This window comes from Jaculus jaculus, chromosome 2 (assembly GCF_020740685.1).
Source record: "Jaculus jaculus isolate mJacJac1 chromosome 2, mJacJac1.mat.Y.cur, whole genome shotgun sequence".
Taxonomy (NCBI): domain Eukaryota; kingdom Metazoa; phylum Chordata; class Mammalia; order Rodentia; family Dipodidae; genus Jaculus; species Jaculus jaculus.
Genome location: NC_059103.1, coordinates 173278471 through 173293868, shown reverse-complemented (window position 1 = coordinate 173293868; position 15398 = coordinate 173278471). Strand labels below are relative to the sequence as shown.

General features: G+C 40.7%; 1 protein-coding gene across 5 annotated transcripts in view; it reads left to right on the top strand.

Annotated features, from left to right (window-relative positions):
- Positions 1 to 15398, top strand: part of Ubr5 (ubiquitin protein ligase E3 component n-recognin 5) — a 158411-nt gene that overhangs the window by 111932 nt on the left and 31081 nt on the right. For all 5 annotated transcript variants that reach the window (XM_045144166.1, XM_045144168.1, XM_045144167.1 and 2 more), the window contains 10 exons: positions 907 to 1033; positions 1122 to 1251; positions 3044 to 3204; positions 3325 to 3564; positions 7534 to 7657; positions 8694 to 8805; positions 9470 to 9601; positions 10213 to 10470; positions 11489 to 11757; positions 11931 to 12142. In XM_045144166.1, coding sequence (XP_045000101.1) covers positions 907 to 1033; positions 1122 to 1251; positions 3044 to 3204; positions 3325 to 3564; positions 7534 to 7657; positions 8694 to 8805; positions 9470 to 9601; positions 10213 to 10470; positions 11489 to 11757; positions 11931 to 12142 — 1765 coding nt within the window. The remainder of the gene's footprint in view (positions 1 to 906; positions 1034 to 1121; positions 1252 to 3043; positions 3205 to 3324; positions 3565 to 7533; positions 7658 to 8693; positions 8806 to 9469; positions 9602 to 10212; positions 10471 to 11488; positions 11758 to 11930; positions 12143 to 15398) is intronic.

Here is a 15398-nt window from a genome sequence, read left to right as displayed (position 1 = left end):
GTATATACCAATGCGATGGCCAGAGCAGAATGCTGGGTGTTTGGCCCCATCCCTTTTTCTGTCTGTTTTTGTTTGACTCATCCTCTCTTCCTGACACTGGAGCTTGTTGCTTTTCACAAGCCCCAGTGATTCCCTGCCCTCTGCTTCCTGTTTAGGGACTTAGGTTACAGGTATGCACACTGTCCTTTTTTACTTGTGATCTGGAGATTTGAACTCTGGCAGATTCAGGCCCTATCAGGATCTCATGATTGCACATGAAACACAGCTGCTGAGCCATCTCTCCAGCCCGATTTCTGACTTTTGTTAAAAAATAGTAGCCCAGGCTGGAGGAATGGGTCAGGGGTTAAGGCGCTTGCCTGTGAAGCCAAAGGACCCAGGTTTGATTTCCCCAGGGCCCAGGTAAGCCAGAAGCACAAGGTAGTACATGCGTCTGGAGTTTGTATATAGCAGACAAAGGCCCTGGTGTGCCCATTTCTCTCTCTCTCTCTCTCTCTCTCTCTCTCTCTCTCTCTCTCTCCCTCCCTCCCTCCCTCCCTCCCTCCCTCCCTCTCTTGCTCTTTCTATGCCTCTCTCGCTCTTTCTATGCCGCTCTCTCAAGTAAATAAAAAATAAAAGAAAATTTAATTAAAAAAAAATAGGGTTGGAGAGATGGCTTAGTTAAGGTGCTTGTCTGTGAAGCCAGGTTTGATTCTCCAGGTCCCACGTAAGCCAGATGCACAGGGTGGTGCATGCATCTGGAGTTTGTTTGCAGTGGCTAGAGGCCTTAGCATGCCCATTCTCTCTCTCTGTCTCAAATAAAAATAAATTTGTGTGTGTGTGTGTACGTGTACATACATATACATACATACTTTAATTTTTGTCATACCCACTGCTACTTTTTTCTTCCCTAATTTATGTTTTGTTTAGATTCAGATATGCCTGATCATGATTTAGAACCTCCAAGGTTTGCTCAGCTTGCATTAGAGCGTGTTCTACAGGACTGGAATGCCTTGAAGTCTATGATTATGTTTGGGTCACAGGAGAATAAAGACCCGTATGTATCCATTTACAGCTTGTAACGTTTTTATTTTCTAGTTAGTGTTGGTTTTAACAGTGTGTTCTGTGTCTCCCTGCCTCTCCAGTCTGAGTGCCAGCAGTAGAATAGGCCATCTTTTGCCAGAAGAGCAAGTGTACCTAAATCAACAAAGTGGCACAATTCGGCTAGACTGCTTCACTCACTGCCTTATAGTGAAGTGCACAGCAGATATTTTGGTAAGTCTTTGAATATTTATTACAAATATATGAAAATAATGTTATTCTTACTTAGCATTTCATGCATTTAAAATTCAGACCTCTAAATCTGATAACCTGATTTCATTATGGGGAATGAAATTTGGGGGATGATTTAAACTAAAATATTAAAATGTTAAAATTCTAAAAACATGGCAGGAGAGGTGTCTTAGTGGTTAAGGCAATTGCCTACAAAGCCAGATGATGCAGGTTTGATTCCCCAGGACTCATGTAAAGCCAGATGCACAAGGTGGGGCGCATGCCTCTGGAGTTAGTTTGCAGTAGCTAGAGGCCTCAGCATACCAAGTCCCTATCTCTCCCCAACCCCCAGTAAAATATAAAATACATAAAAAGGAGCCGGGCATGGTGGTGCAAGCCATTAATTCCAGCATTTAGGAGGCAGAGGTAATAGGAGGATTTCCATGAGTTCAAGGCCACCAGGCTGGCCTTAAACTTAAGGCAATTTTCCTATCCCAGCATCCTGAATGCTAGTATTAAAGGTCACATCCTGCATACTGCATAACTTTTTAAAGTACTTTTTCTTTTCCTTGCTGTAAATTAGAATTTTGACTGTAAGTTCTAATGTTAATAAGGTTATCAAGAAAAGAACTGATGTGGTGTCTCTGAGTCTCATCCTTTGGAAAAGTTTGTCATTGTCAAGTTCTACTAAAATATCCTTTCCTTCAAAAATCCATGATCAGTAGATAATTTATAAGATCAGATCAGGATGATAAGATGACATAGAATAATGTAATATTAAAATATAGGTAGGTATGTGTTGTGAATATAAACACAGTGAACTCTTGAGTAAATTAAGCCCACAATTTACTGAAAATGAAAGGCAACAGATTCTTCAGACAGAAAAATAAAGGCTATTGTAAGGGACATTAAAAAGGAGAAATAAAACAAATTATATATTTTTTATAATATCTATGTGAAAATTATTCATAGAATAGAAACTAGAAAATGGTTTAGTGAAGATGGGATTACAAATTGATTAATATAAATAAACACTTGATCCTACTTTGCTGTTTTGCAAGTATTTTCTAGTAAGGAAGCTATATTTCCTGGTAGTCCATTTGATACTGCTCTTCTCAGTATTCATTAATATATGTAGGACTGTGCACAAAAAGTAAAGAATACATTTGAGACTTACTAAATTTATTTTTTCATTTATTTATTTGAGAGAGAAAGAGGCAGAGAGAGAGAATGGGCGTGTCAGGTCCTCCAGCCACTGCAAATGAACTCCAGACGCATGTGCCCCCTTGTGCATCTGGCTTACATGGGTTCTGGGGAGTTGAACCTGGGTCCTTTGGCTTTGCAGGCAAACACCTTAACTGCTAAGCCATCCCTCCAGCCCCAAGACTTACTATGTATCAAGCACACAGTGACAGGTGTGTGGTAGGTATTTGCTTTGTAAATGTGTTGGCTAAATTTGTTCAAAAATTTTTTTGAATTTTTTTTTTTATTTGAGAGAGAGAGAGAGAAAGGCAGAGAGAGTAAGCAGGCACTCCAGGGCTTCCAGCCACTGAAAATAAACTCTAGATGCATATGCCACCTGCATCTGGCTTACGGGGATACTGGGCAAACAAATGTAGCTCCTCAGCCTTCTTAGACAAGTGCCTTAACCCCTAAGACATCACTTCAGCCCCGTTTCAAGATTATAATATGAAACATTAACATTGAAATATGTTAGAACTTTTTACTTAGTGAAAATTTAAACAGTTTGCAATACCTTAGTATTAACAGAATGACTGTAATTTTTTTTAAAAAGCTTTTAGATACTCTACTAGGCACATTAGTAAAAGAACTTCAAAACAAATATACACCTGGACGTCGAGAAGAAGCTATTGCTGTCACAATGCGGTTTCTACGTTCGGTGGCAAGAGTGTTTGTCATTCTTAGCGTGGAAATGGCTTCATCCAAAAAGAAAAAGTAAGCTATCCCTTTTTTTAATATTGGTTTTTGTATTGTTTTGCACATTTATTTTGTTATTATGTTACCATTATACATGTAAAGACTCATAAAAGATTACTGTTTTCCTTTTTATTGCAGCAACTTTATTCCACAGCCAATTGGAAAATGCAAACGTGTGTTCCAAGCACTGCTCCCCTATGCTGTCGAAGAGCTGTGCAATGTAGCAGAGTCTCTGATTGTTCCCGTTCGAATGGGGACTGCCCGCCCCACTGCACCATTTACCCTGGCCAGCACGAGCATAGATGCTATGCAAGGGAGTGAAGAGCTGTTTTCCGTGGAACCACTGCCACCACGACCATCATCTGACCAGTCTAGCAGGTAAATGTGTACCAGCAACAGAGTGTGATGGATTACTTCTATGAAAGCATCACTTTTGGCTTGTCAAGGCTCCATGTTTTTGAGCAGTAGCACTGCAGAGATCTTGAGCATGCATTTGATTTTATTCAGTCTTTTCAAAGCAATACACATTTCTTAAGTTCTTACTTTTGCTTCATTTGATTCTTGGACCTACTTTATAAATCCTTCTATGAAAGAATCTTGTGTATAAGATATTGCTAATGTTTTCTGTAACTGTTGATATAATACAGAGTTTATTAATAAGGTTGTACTTTGGCCACTATTGTAAGTGTATCTCACGTAAAAACATATATTTGAACAGTTCTGGGATTTCCTTGTGTTGGATACTAGCTGATGCCTATCACCTCACTTCATGTAAAGTCTTCTAGGCAGCCATTTTTCTCTTCCCTTTGCCTCCTACTTCATAGCTTTTAGATCTTACCAGTCTGCTGCATGCCTCGCCTTTGACTTAAATGTAATCATGTACTGGGAACTACCATAAACATTGTAAATACCTTACTTAGTTCTCATTTTCTCAGATACTTTCACTCTGATCCTAATTGTTTAAAAATTTGTTTATTGGGCTGGAGGGATGGCTTAACGGTTAAGATGCTTGCCTGCAAAGCCTAAGGACACAAGTTCAATTCTCCAGGATCCATGTAAGCCAGATGCACAAGGGAGGGGGCTCAAGCATCTAGAGTTTGTTTACAGTGGCTGGAGGCCCTGGTCTGCCCATTCTCTACATGTGCTTGCCTCTTTTTATGTAACTTTCTAAAATAAATACAATTTTAAAAATTTCATGAGTGTAAGGATGTACTTAGAAATTCTGTGAAAAGAGTCCATAACTAGCCATAATCTGTAGTGAGCAAGTTTATTGGTACTTGTGATTTATCTTTTATTTTATTGCTTAATAGTGTTGTCCTTCAATATTTATGTTTGGCTTTATATTATGTGAAGTAAAATGGAGCAAAAGATTGCTGGCTTCCTGTCCTGTCTATAACCCCTGATTACCTCATGAAATGGCCTAATTTGAGAACTTCTAGCCCAAGAGATATCTATAAATGCCTCGGAATAAATGGTGGCACTATGCTATAATTGTTTTCTTAATCCTTAACATTGCCGTGTCCCCCTCCTCAATATATGAGTGTGTACACATGTGGTGTATGCATGTGTTTGTGTTGCTGATCTGCTTGGTTCCTCCAGACTCTCTGTACTATTTCAAGTGTCCCAGTGGTTCTTGCGTCTCTACTCCCTATAGGACCAGGGTTACGGATAGTCATGGTCATGCCACTGGTTTATGTGATTCTGTGAATTGAACGCAGTGGTCTCAGGCCTCCTGTGGCCCTCATCCTTGTGCAGGAATCATTCTTAACCTCTGAGCCGTCTCTCCAGTTCAGAATCTCTATTTAATAAATATATACATACATACATACAAATAGATAAATTTCCATTCTAAGAGAGGCCTTTTTTTCCCCACAGTTAGTTTGCTGAAACACGTTTCCAAAACATACAAGTACTTTTCTTGTTTGTAGTTTGCATGTTTGTGTGGATTTTGTATGCACGGGGCACACATGGGCCTGCATGTATTTGGAGGCCAGGAGTCATCATCAGCTGTCTTCCTCACCCCTCTCTCCGCCTTATTTATATTCACAACAGGTTCTCTCACTGAACCTAGAGCTCAGTGAGCCCCTTAGCAAGGCAGCAAGTCCCATGGATCCTCCTGTTTCTGCCTTCCCGTGCCCAGCCTTTCATGGTACTAGGGATCAGAACTTGGGTCCTCATGTTTGTGCAAGCTTTTCGTTTGTTTGTTTTTCTGAGGTAAGGTCCAGGCTGACCTGAAATTCACAGGTGGCCTTGAACTCACAGTGATCCTCTTAATTCTGTCTCCCAAGTGCTGGATTCAAGGAGTGTGCCACCATGCCTGGCTGTGCAAGCAGTTTTTTTGAGTATGTCATTTCCTGAACCTCCAGAGAAGATTTTTTTTTTCTTTTGAGGCAAGCCCAATAGACTGGCCTTTTTTATGAGAGTGGGGAGCGGAAGGGAATTGGCGCACAAAGGCCTCAGCCACTGATATTGAACTTTGTGCTTGCCTCACTTTTGTGCATCTGGTTTAGGTGGGAGCTGGGCAGTTGAACATGGGTCCTTAGGCTTCACAGGCAAGCACCTTAAACAAAAAGCCATCTCTTCAGCCCTAAAAATTTTTATAGAGAATTTTAATAAATGAAATACTGTCCCTCTCCCTTATTCAACTGAGCACCCTCCTCTGTCCTTCTGTTTTGATGTCTCATTCTTTTTGTCTTCTTCCTCCATGTCAGAATGTTGATGGGCACAAAACTGTGTATTCGTTGTTGGTGTAACGACACAGCCACTATATGATGGTTGTAAATGTACCAGTCAGTTCACATCCAGATGACAGTGCCCCAAAGTACTTCTTCCTACATTATTGCTCTTCCATTCTTTATATCTCCTCTTCATGATGTTCCCTGAGCCTTGGAGAGCATGACAGAGGTATCTTGTGTAGGGTTGACCCCTCAGCAGCCTCTTACTTTCAGCATTGTTGAGTGCTGCCATCTCTTCCTCTGGTCAGCAGCAGTGAGAACTTCTAGATTAGGTTTTAGGACTGTGGTCCTTTAATGTGCTGTTATGTCTGGTGAGAAAAAAGGTGGATCTCCATTTGTAAATTGTGGGAGTTAGGTTTTAAGTATTAGTATATATACCAGTTGCAATACTTAAGGTAACTGCTTCCATGAATGAAGTAAAGTACATTCCTTTGAATAGTTAAGGGTGCTTATTCTTTTAAATCGTATTTGCGACTTTATACAAAACTATTTGTTTATTTATTGACTGATTGAGGTGGAGTTTTACTGTAGTCCATGCTGGCTTTGACATCATGGAGATTCTCCTTAGATCAGACTGCCTATCTACCTTCCTGGGTATGCCAAGATTTCAAACAAACATCAGATGTTATATGGCTTTACATGGGTGTTGGGGAATTGAACCCACAGGCCAGCAGGCTTTGAAAGTGCCTTTAACTACTGAGTCATCTCCCTAGCCCTAGATTTTTTTTTTCCCCTTCGGTTTTCGAGGTAGTGTCTTGCTGTAGCCCAGGCTGACCTGGAATTTACTACGTAGTTTCAGGGTGGCCTCGAACTCACGGTGATCCTCCTACCTCTGCCTCCCGAGTGCTGGGATTAAAGGCGTGTGCACCACATCCGGCTTAGATTTTTTTTTTTTTTTTAATATTGAAAGTACTATATATAGTGGTTGGAAATAACTTTTTCATGTCCACATAATTTTCTTTTAGCCTTTCTCATACCTTTGTAATTCATATTCTTTTACCAATTAATTCACGAAAGTTGTAGTGTTCAGTACCCACTGAAACTACACTGTTATCTTAGATGGCTCTCACATGAAATTGCTTTGATTTCATTTCTCAGAAAAACAACAACAACAAAAAAAAAACAAGATGAGGAAAGAATGCTTAAAATGCCACTACTGAAAGTCTTCTTCCCTTCTATCCGTAAAACCTTTTAAATTAGATCTAGTTAGCCCCTATTTCTGAATCTTTGAATGAAGTTACCATAGTGTTTTTTGGGGCTGTGTTTAAAGTTGCATTCTCTAATTCACTCCTTCCTTTCATAGAGACACTTATTTACTAGTCAAATTTTAAAAGAAGTGAAACTTTGGCTATCTTTGGTTTTAAAATCTTACATTAAGAAATCAGTGGTTAATAAGCTGGCACAAAAAGACAGTTTGGTCAGGTGTCTGAATGGATAGCACGGTTGTAATAAACATACTTGATGTTAAAGGATGGGTGTTGCTGTCATAGCCTTTGTTGGTAGAAAAGGAGAAATCTGAGAAATGAACTAACAGTTTAACCGGAGAAACACAAGGGTGCTGTGTGTCCCAGATGTGATTGCAGTTTACTCATCATCTCCCAATTCCTTTCAGCTCCAGCCAGTCTCAGTCATCTTACATCATCCGGAATCCACAACAGAGGCGCATCAGCCAGTCGCAGCCTGTTAGGGGACGAGATGAAGAACAGGATGATATTGTTTCAGCAGATGTGGAAGAGGTGGCTTGAATTGTTTTCAGTGTGGTAGATGAAAAGCCTTTCAATGACTAGGGGATTCATTACTGGATGATATATTAATTGTAGCCTAAGCCTACTGTATGTGTCCACAGTTTGTGAACTTTGTTTTATAGTATTTTGGTTTACATATTTTAAAATAACTCTACTCCCCAAAACAGTCCCCCCCCCCCCCCCCCCCGAGGTAGGGTTTCACTATAGCTCAAGCTGACCTGGAATTTACTATGCAGTCTCAGGGTGGCCTCAAACTCATGGCGATCCTCCTACTTATGCCTCCTGAGTGCTGGGATTAAAGGTGTGTGCCACCATGCCCAACCCAAAATAGTTTTTTTTAATAGTTATTTTGTGCTTCTCATTGTCGGGTTCTGAATATGTACAATAATCGTAAATCTTGTTGGTATGACTTTTTTTTTTCCCCAAGGCAATGTCTCACTCTAGCCCAGGCTGACCTGGAGCCTCACAGTGAGCCTCCTATCTCAGTCTCCCAAGTGCTGGGATTTAAGGCATGCACCACCACACCTGGCTGTTAAATTTATTTATTTTTCCTGAGGTAGGGTTTCACTCTAGCTCAGGGTGACCTAGAATTCACTATGTAGTCTCAGGGTGGTCTCAAACTCATGGTGATCCTCCTACCTTAGCTTCCCAAGTGCTGGGATTAAAAGCTGAGTCACCGCGTCTGGCATGACTTTTGCTAGCAAATAATTTTTATTTTTATTTATTTATTTATTGGAAAAAGAGAGAGAATGGCCATGCCAGGGTCTCCAGACACATACACCCCCTTGCGCATCTGGCTAACATGGGTCCTGAGGAAAACCCAGGATCCTTTGGCTTTGAAGGCAGATGCCTTAACCCTAAGCCATCCCCCCAACCTATAGCAAAGGATTTTTAAAATTCCTTAGTGTAGAATTGACAGTTCCCTATAATAGGGTTCTTTGTGTTTAGTTTAGTAGCTCCGTGGAGGAACATGGGTAGAGATGTGGGTTATTGCGTACTTTGTTTACAAATACGACTCTGGATTTAGGTTGAGGTGGTGGAGGGTGTGGCTGGAGAAGAAGACCATCACGATGAGCAGGAAGAACACGGGGAAGAGAATGCTGAGGCTGAAGGACAACACGACGAGCATGATGAAGATGGTATGCAACAGGTTATTTGAGCAATTACAGAGTATTGAATAAATCAGATCTTTTGAAGAGAGAGAATGTCTATGTGATACATAAAGTGAAACTGACCACCTTATTTCCTGCCCAGAAAGTCTGTAGCATTAAAGACTAGTAATGTTTATGACTTTGCCTTTTCACATTAAGATAATCAAATTGCATATCTTTACATATTTTATACTTTGACATGATGTTACTGTGAAATAGAAAAAAATAAATGTCTTGAACTCCTCCTTTGAAAGCCCAGTATGTAGTTGGGCATGGTGACACACACCTTTAATCCCACATGCGGGAGGCAGGGTAGAAGGATCGCTGGGAGGTCGAGGCCACCCTGAGACTACACACAGAATTCCAGATCAGCTTGTAAACCATGAACACGTAACAAGTAGATCAGTGCTGACTGAGACTGAGTAGGAGATTCCGATTGCCATGCAGAAATCCACTGATTGCCACACGGTACCCACTTCTCTGATGTTGAGTCGCCACTCACTCTTGGTGCAGGATAGTGGTCGTCCCTTCCATTTGTTCTTCCCTTACTCTAGCATGCCTTCTCATGACAGGATGGTCTGCCTTGTCAGACTCTGCTGATGTATAGTGAGTTTGTGCTTTTTCCCTTTTTGATATCTAAATCTTTTTCTAGGGAGTGACATGGAGCTAGATTTGTTAGCTGCGGCTGAAACAGAAAGTGACAGTGAAAGCAATCATAGTAACCAAGACAACGCCAGTGGTCGCCGAAGTGTTGTCACCGCAGCCACTGCTGGCTCTGAAGCAGGTATGTTGTTGCCTTACCTAAGAAGTTTATTATATATGTGTAGGCTACTTGTTTTTAATATGAATTGATTAATAATTGTATGACATACATAATATGTTTTTCAACTTCATTTCTGTTTTCTTTAAATGTTAGAGAACAAGATATTATTTAATGACTTTCCCCCTAGGCTTTCTTTCTTTAAAAATTTTATTTATTTATTTATTTGAGAGCGACAGACACAGAGAGAAAGACAGATAGAGGGAGAGAGAGAGAATGGGCGCGCCAGGGCTTCCAGCCTCTGCAAACGAACTCCAGACGCGTGCGCCCCCTTGTGCATCTGGCTAACGTGGGACCTGGGGAACCGAGCCTCGAACCGGGGTCCTTAGGCTTCACAGGCAAGCGCCTAACCACTACGCCATCTCTCCAGCCCTTTCTTTTTTTTAAGTAATGGATTAATACTAAAATTTATTTAAAAGAGTTATTGTCTAAACTATTTTTATGGTTGCTTCACAGAGTATTACATACCAACCTAGCATTGTGTTTTAAGGTGTATGTTTTCCTGAATGAGGGGATACTTGTAATTTTATCAACAGACTCACAGTGTTTTTTGGTTTTAAAAATAAAAAATTTAGGAGCGAGCAGTGTTCCTGCCTTTTTTTCTGAAGATGATTCTCAATCAAATGACTCAAGTGATTCTGATAGCAGTAGTAGTCAGAGTGACGACATAGAGCAGGAGACCTTTATGCTGGATGAACCGTTAGAAAGAACCACGAATAGTTCTCATGCCAGTGGTGCTGCCCAGGCTCCCCGTTCCATGCAGTGGGCTGTTCGCAACACCCAGCATCAGCGAGCAGCCAACACGGCTCCGTCCAGTACATCTACACCAGCAGGCAAGTCTGGAAACTCAAGTATAGTAGGAGTGTTTTAATATGTATTGTGTACTTTTAGTTATTTTAAGATTTATTTATTTATTTGAGAGTGACAGGCAGATAAAGAGGGAGGGAGGGAGAGAGAGAGAATGGGCACTCCAGGGCCTCCAGCCACTGCAAATGAACTCCAGATGCATGCATCTTGTGCATCTGGCTAACGTGGGTCCTGGGGAACCAAGCCTCAAACTGGGGTCCTTAGGCTTCACAGGCAAGCTTAGCACTTAGCTGCTAAGCCATCTCTCCATCCCAATATATTTAAATCATACATGTTCGTTTAGTTTTATAGCAGTTCCATTTGTTGAGTTTCAATTATAAAAATTATGTACATATGATTATAGCAAGGATTTGAAATCTTTGCATTATTGCTTCTTTGAGATGAGTAATTCTTCGTTGTTGAGGGCTGCCTTGTACACTGTAAGTGTGTTAAATAGCATCTATAGCCTATACCAGGTAGATAACAGTAGCACCCCACCCCTCATCCTACTCCTTCCTCCCTCCCTCCCTCCTTCCCTTTTTTCTTTTCTCTCTTCTTTTTTTTTTTTTTTAATTTTAAATTTTTGGTCTTTCAAGGATCTTGCTCTCTAGCCCAGGTTGACCTGGAATTAGTCTCAGGGTGGCCTCAAACTTGGAGCAATTCACCTACCTCTGCCTCCAAGTGCTGGGATTAAAGGCGTGCCCCACCACACCCGGCTACTACTTTCTTTTGTTCTCCCACAGTTGTAACAAAAAATGTCTGTAGGCATTGCCAGATTTCCCCCTTCTGCCAGGGACAGGGGAAATACAAAATTGCCCCTAGCTGATAATACAATACTAATTCTTGCTCACCCTAACACACCACTCACCAAATTAGTGTAGTCAAGGAAAGGTCTTTTGCTCACTTACATGTTACTGACCATTTAGATTTGTTAAGCATAGACAGTGTCAGAGGCATAGTTAGCAGCTGACGTTAGCTCACTGTAATTGTTTTTTCTCCTCGTAGCAAGTTCCGCAGGTTTGATTTATATTGATCCTTCAAACTTACGTCGGAGTGGCACCATCAGTACAAGTGCTGCAGCGGCAGCAGCTGCTCTTGAAGCCAGCAATGCCAGCAGCTACCTAACGTCTGCAAGCAGTTTAGCCAGGGCTTACAGCATTGTCATCCGACAAATCTCGGACTTGATGGGCCTTATCCCTAAGTATAATCACCTAGTATACTCTCAGATTCCAGCAGCTGTGAAATTGACTTACCAGGATGCAGTAAACCTACAGGTATGAAACCACTGCAAAGTTAACTCTTTCAAGTAGATCTATTTTTTGGCTGTCATTCATGAGAATTCTAGTATAATGGGGATATTTCAAATGCTTAAATGTTGACATGCTAGTACTGTATCAGGTTTAGCTTTGTTTGGATAGTGTTGACTATTTTAGTTTGATCTTCATAGAACTATGTAGAAGAAAAGCTTATTCCCACGTGGAACTGGATGGTCAGTATTATGGATTCTACTGAAGCTCAATTACGTTATGGTTCTGCATTAGCATCTGCTGGTGATCCGGGACATCCAAATCATCCTCTTCACGCCTCTCAGAATTCAGCACGGAGAGAGAGGATGACTGCTCGAGAAGAGGCTAGCTTACGAACCCTTGAAGGCAGACGGTAGGACATTCTTTTTCTTTCTTTTTTAATATTTATTTATTTGAGAGAGAGAGAGAGATGAAGAGCCAGAGAGAAGGAGAGAATGGGCGTGTCCGGGCTTCCAGCCACTGCAGACGAACTCCAGACACATGCACCCCCTTGTGTATCTGGCTTACCTGGGTCCTGGGGAATCGAACCGGGGTCCTTAGGCTTCGCAGGCAAATGTCTTAACTGCTAAGCCATTTCCTCAGCTCAAGGCATTCTTTATATGTACTTGTGTGTTGAGATAGAGCCCTTACATCCTTTTACATTTGAGCATTTGACTTCACCTTACAGTAAAGGAAGAAATAAATATCTGTGTTACTTGGTTTTGATGTGCAGTTGAAGCAAGATATGTTATCCCAGGTTTTTAAAATGCACTATGTCATATAGGACTCTAGCTTCTCCTTCTTAGTTTGAATTAAATAAAGTAGCATTCTACCTCCTCCTTTCCCCCAAGGTAAAGTATGTCTCTAGTCCAGGCTGAACTGGAATTCACTGTGTAGTCTCAGGGTGCCCTTAAACTACCTCAGCCTCCTGGGATTTGTTACTTCATGTCTTTGTTTTATTAGTACCCCACTCTACCACCTCCCCTTTTTAAGGTGTGTGTGTGTGTGTGTGTGTGTGTGTGTGTGTATGTGTGTATACACACACATACATATATTCATTTTTTTATGGAATGATTTTTTTTTTTTTTGGTCTGTAATATACCTGTATGCAGGAAGAAGAAAAGTATGTGTAAATGTCAGAGCTACTCTGGTTTCATAGCTTACATTTTCTCTACCTTTCTCATCCTCTTAAGTCATAGTCAGAATATATATCTCATGTAATTGTTATGTACTTTGTTCAGCCATAAAGTAACCCTGTTCAGGACTAAGAAACAGATCCAACAAGGAACTGATGAAGAACAACCATGCCATATAGTTTTAAGTGCTTGTATCTGAAGTTGTAATTCAGAGATTTGCTTCTCACTCTGGCTTAGGGGAACTAACATTGTTGCTTTGAGGAGATTCTAAAGCAAAGAAAGACAAGACTCTTAGAAAACTGAACAAGACTATAAGAGAGGTAATAGTTATTAAAGTAGGACAGTGAAGGATAAGGAGGGAGAGAAAGCATTGTAATCGTGTCAACAATTTAGGGCCCTGTAAAGGGACAGAGCAGGAGGAGAAAGGGTTGTATTTGAATTTTCTCTTTAATTTTCCTAATTATTTGGAATCAAAGAGTACAGCAGACACACTTGTTTTTGAACATTTGGGATTTGGGAACAAATTGGGTAAACTGGTTAGTAGAGATACCTGGAATAGAGATGAAGATTTGGGAGGCAGCACTTTCCTATTCTGAAGTGAAAAACTTCCATCTTCGTGGGCTGTATGTAGTCCGCTGTCCTAAAGAACACAGAATTCTTATAAGGGATCTTGACTAGTGGTGGTCTTGTGCCACTGCCCCCCCCCCATACACACACCACGTGCCATTGCTCTTGAGACATAAATCACATAGTTTGTATTTACTTAGTTAAAGTGTGCAATTCATTGACACATCAACAGTTTTGGAAATTAGTCTGGCAGCTTATCAAATGACTAAACACAGGCAGATACTCCCCTCTTAGTTAATCTCTACAAGAAATCTTACACCTCCTAGTAATCATTCTCCATTTCCTCCTCCATCCTAGCTACACTCATTTCTGTGGTGGATTTTGGGCAGTCATGTAAATGGAATCATACAGTATTTGGTCTTTCAGGGCTGGCATCAGTCATAGCATAATGGTTTTGTGGGTCATTCATGTTTATCAATCACTACCTTCACTGCTTCTTTTCTCCCCTAATATTGGGCATACCATTTTATTTAATCATAGCTGATGGACATTTGGATCACTTCTACTTTTTCAGTGTTAATGTTGCTATGCACATTTGTGTACAGGGTTTTGTGTATATTTTCAGTCCTCTTGTGTGTATTACCTAGTTGAGAAATAACCTTGGTTAATCATATTGTAATTGTCTAATTTCTAGAAGCTGCCAGACTTTTTAACAGGGAAAAAATATTCAGAATAACAATGTTTGAATTGTTATCTTTATCAACACGTGTCTTTTTGATTACAGCCATTCTAGTGGGTATGACATAATAATCTCAATGGGGCAAGCCAGCAGGGTCTGGTCCTGATCTTAAAATCATCCTCACCCTCCCTGCAGTACAGGTCTGAGTCACCATACTGCGCTTCATCTGCTTTAAAAATTTTTTTTAAATATTTATTTGCAAGGAATGGTAGACACACAGAAAGAGAATGGGCACACCAGAGCCTCTAGCCACTGCAACCAAACTCCAAATGCATACACTACTTTGTGTATCTGGCTTTATATGGGTACTGGGGAATGAAACCTATCTCATTAGGCTTTGCAGGTAAGCACCTTAACTGCTCAGCCATTTCCCTACCCTCCATCTGATTTTAATTTTCATTTTACTAATGGCTACTGATACAGGATCATCTTTTCACGTGCAAATTGACGATTTATCTATTTAGATTTTTTGCCCAGTTTTCAGTTGGCTTGTCTTTCTTTTAAATAAATGGTATAATTTTTTATATATTCTTATGAATCTCTTAATAAGCACATGATATTTTCAAAGACTTCCTCCCTTCCTCCCTTCTTCCCTCCCTCCCTTCTTCCTTTTGTCTCCTTCCCTCCCTCCCTCCGCTTTTCCCTTTTTGTTTTCTTTTTAGGTAGGGTCTCACTCTAGTTCAGGCTGACCTGGAATTTACTATATAGTCTCATGGTAGCCTCCAACTCACAGGCATGCACCACCACACCCGGCTCTTTTTACTTTCCTGTTGGTGTACTTAGAAGTACAAAAATTTGTGATTTTGATAAAAGTTCAGTTCATCTGTTTGTATTTGTACTTTGTGTTGTTGGTGGTTTCTCTCTTCCTCCTTCCCTTTCCCCATCTCCTTTTTTGGTTGGTTTGTTTTTGAAATAGTCTTGTCATTTAGCAGGCTGGCCTGAATGTAGCCCAGACTTGCCCAAAATTCACCATCCTTCCATTTCCTGTACCTTGAGTGCTGCAGTTACAGGAATGAGCCCCCACACCCAGCACTAGATGTCAGTTTTAGGCAATGTTTCCCAAAAAAGGTTCCCAAAACAGCAACATCAACCTTATCTAGAAACTTGTTAGAAATAGATTTTAGGGCCTTACCCCAGACCAATTAAAACTGCAGGAATAGGGACCCTTTAATCTAGGGATGTAAATC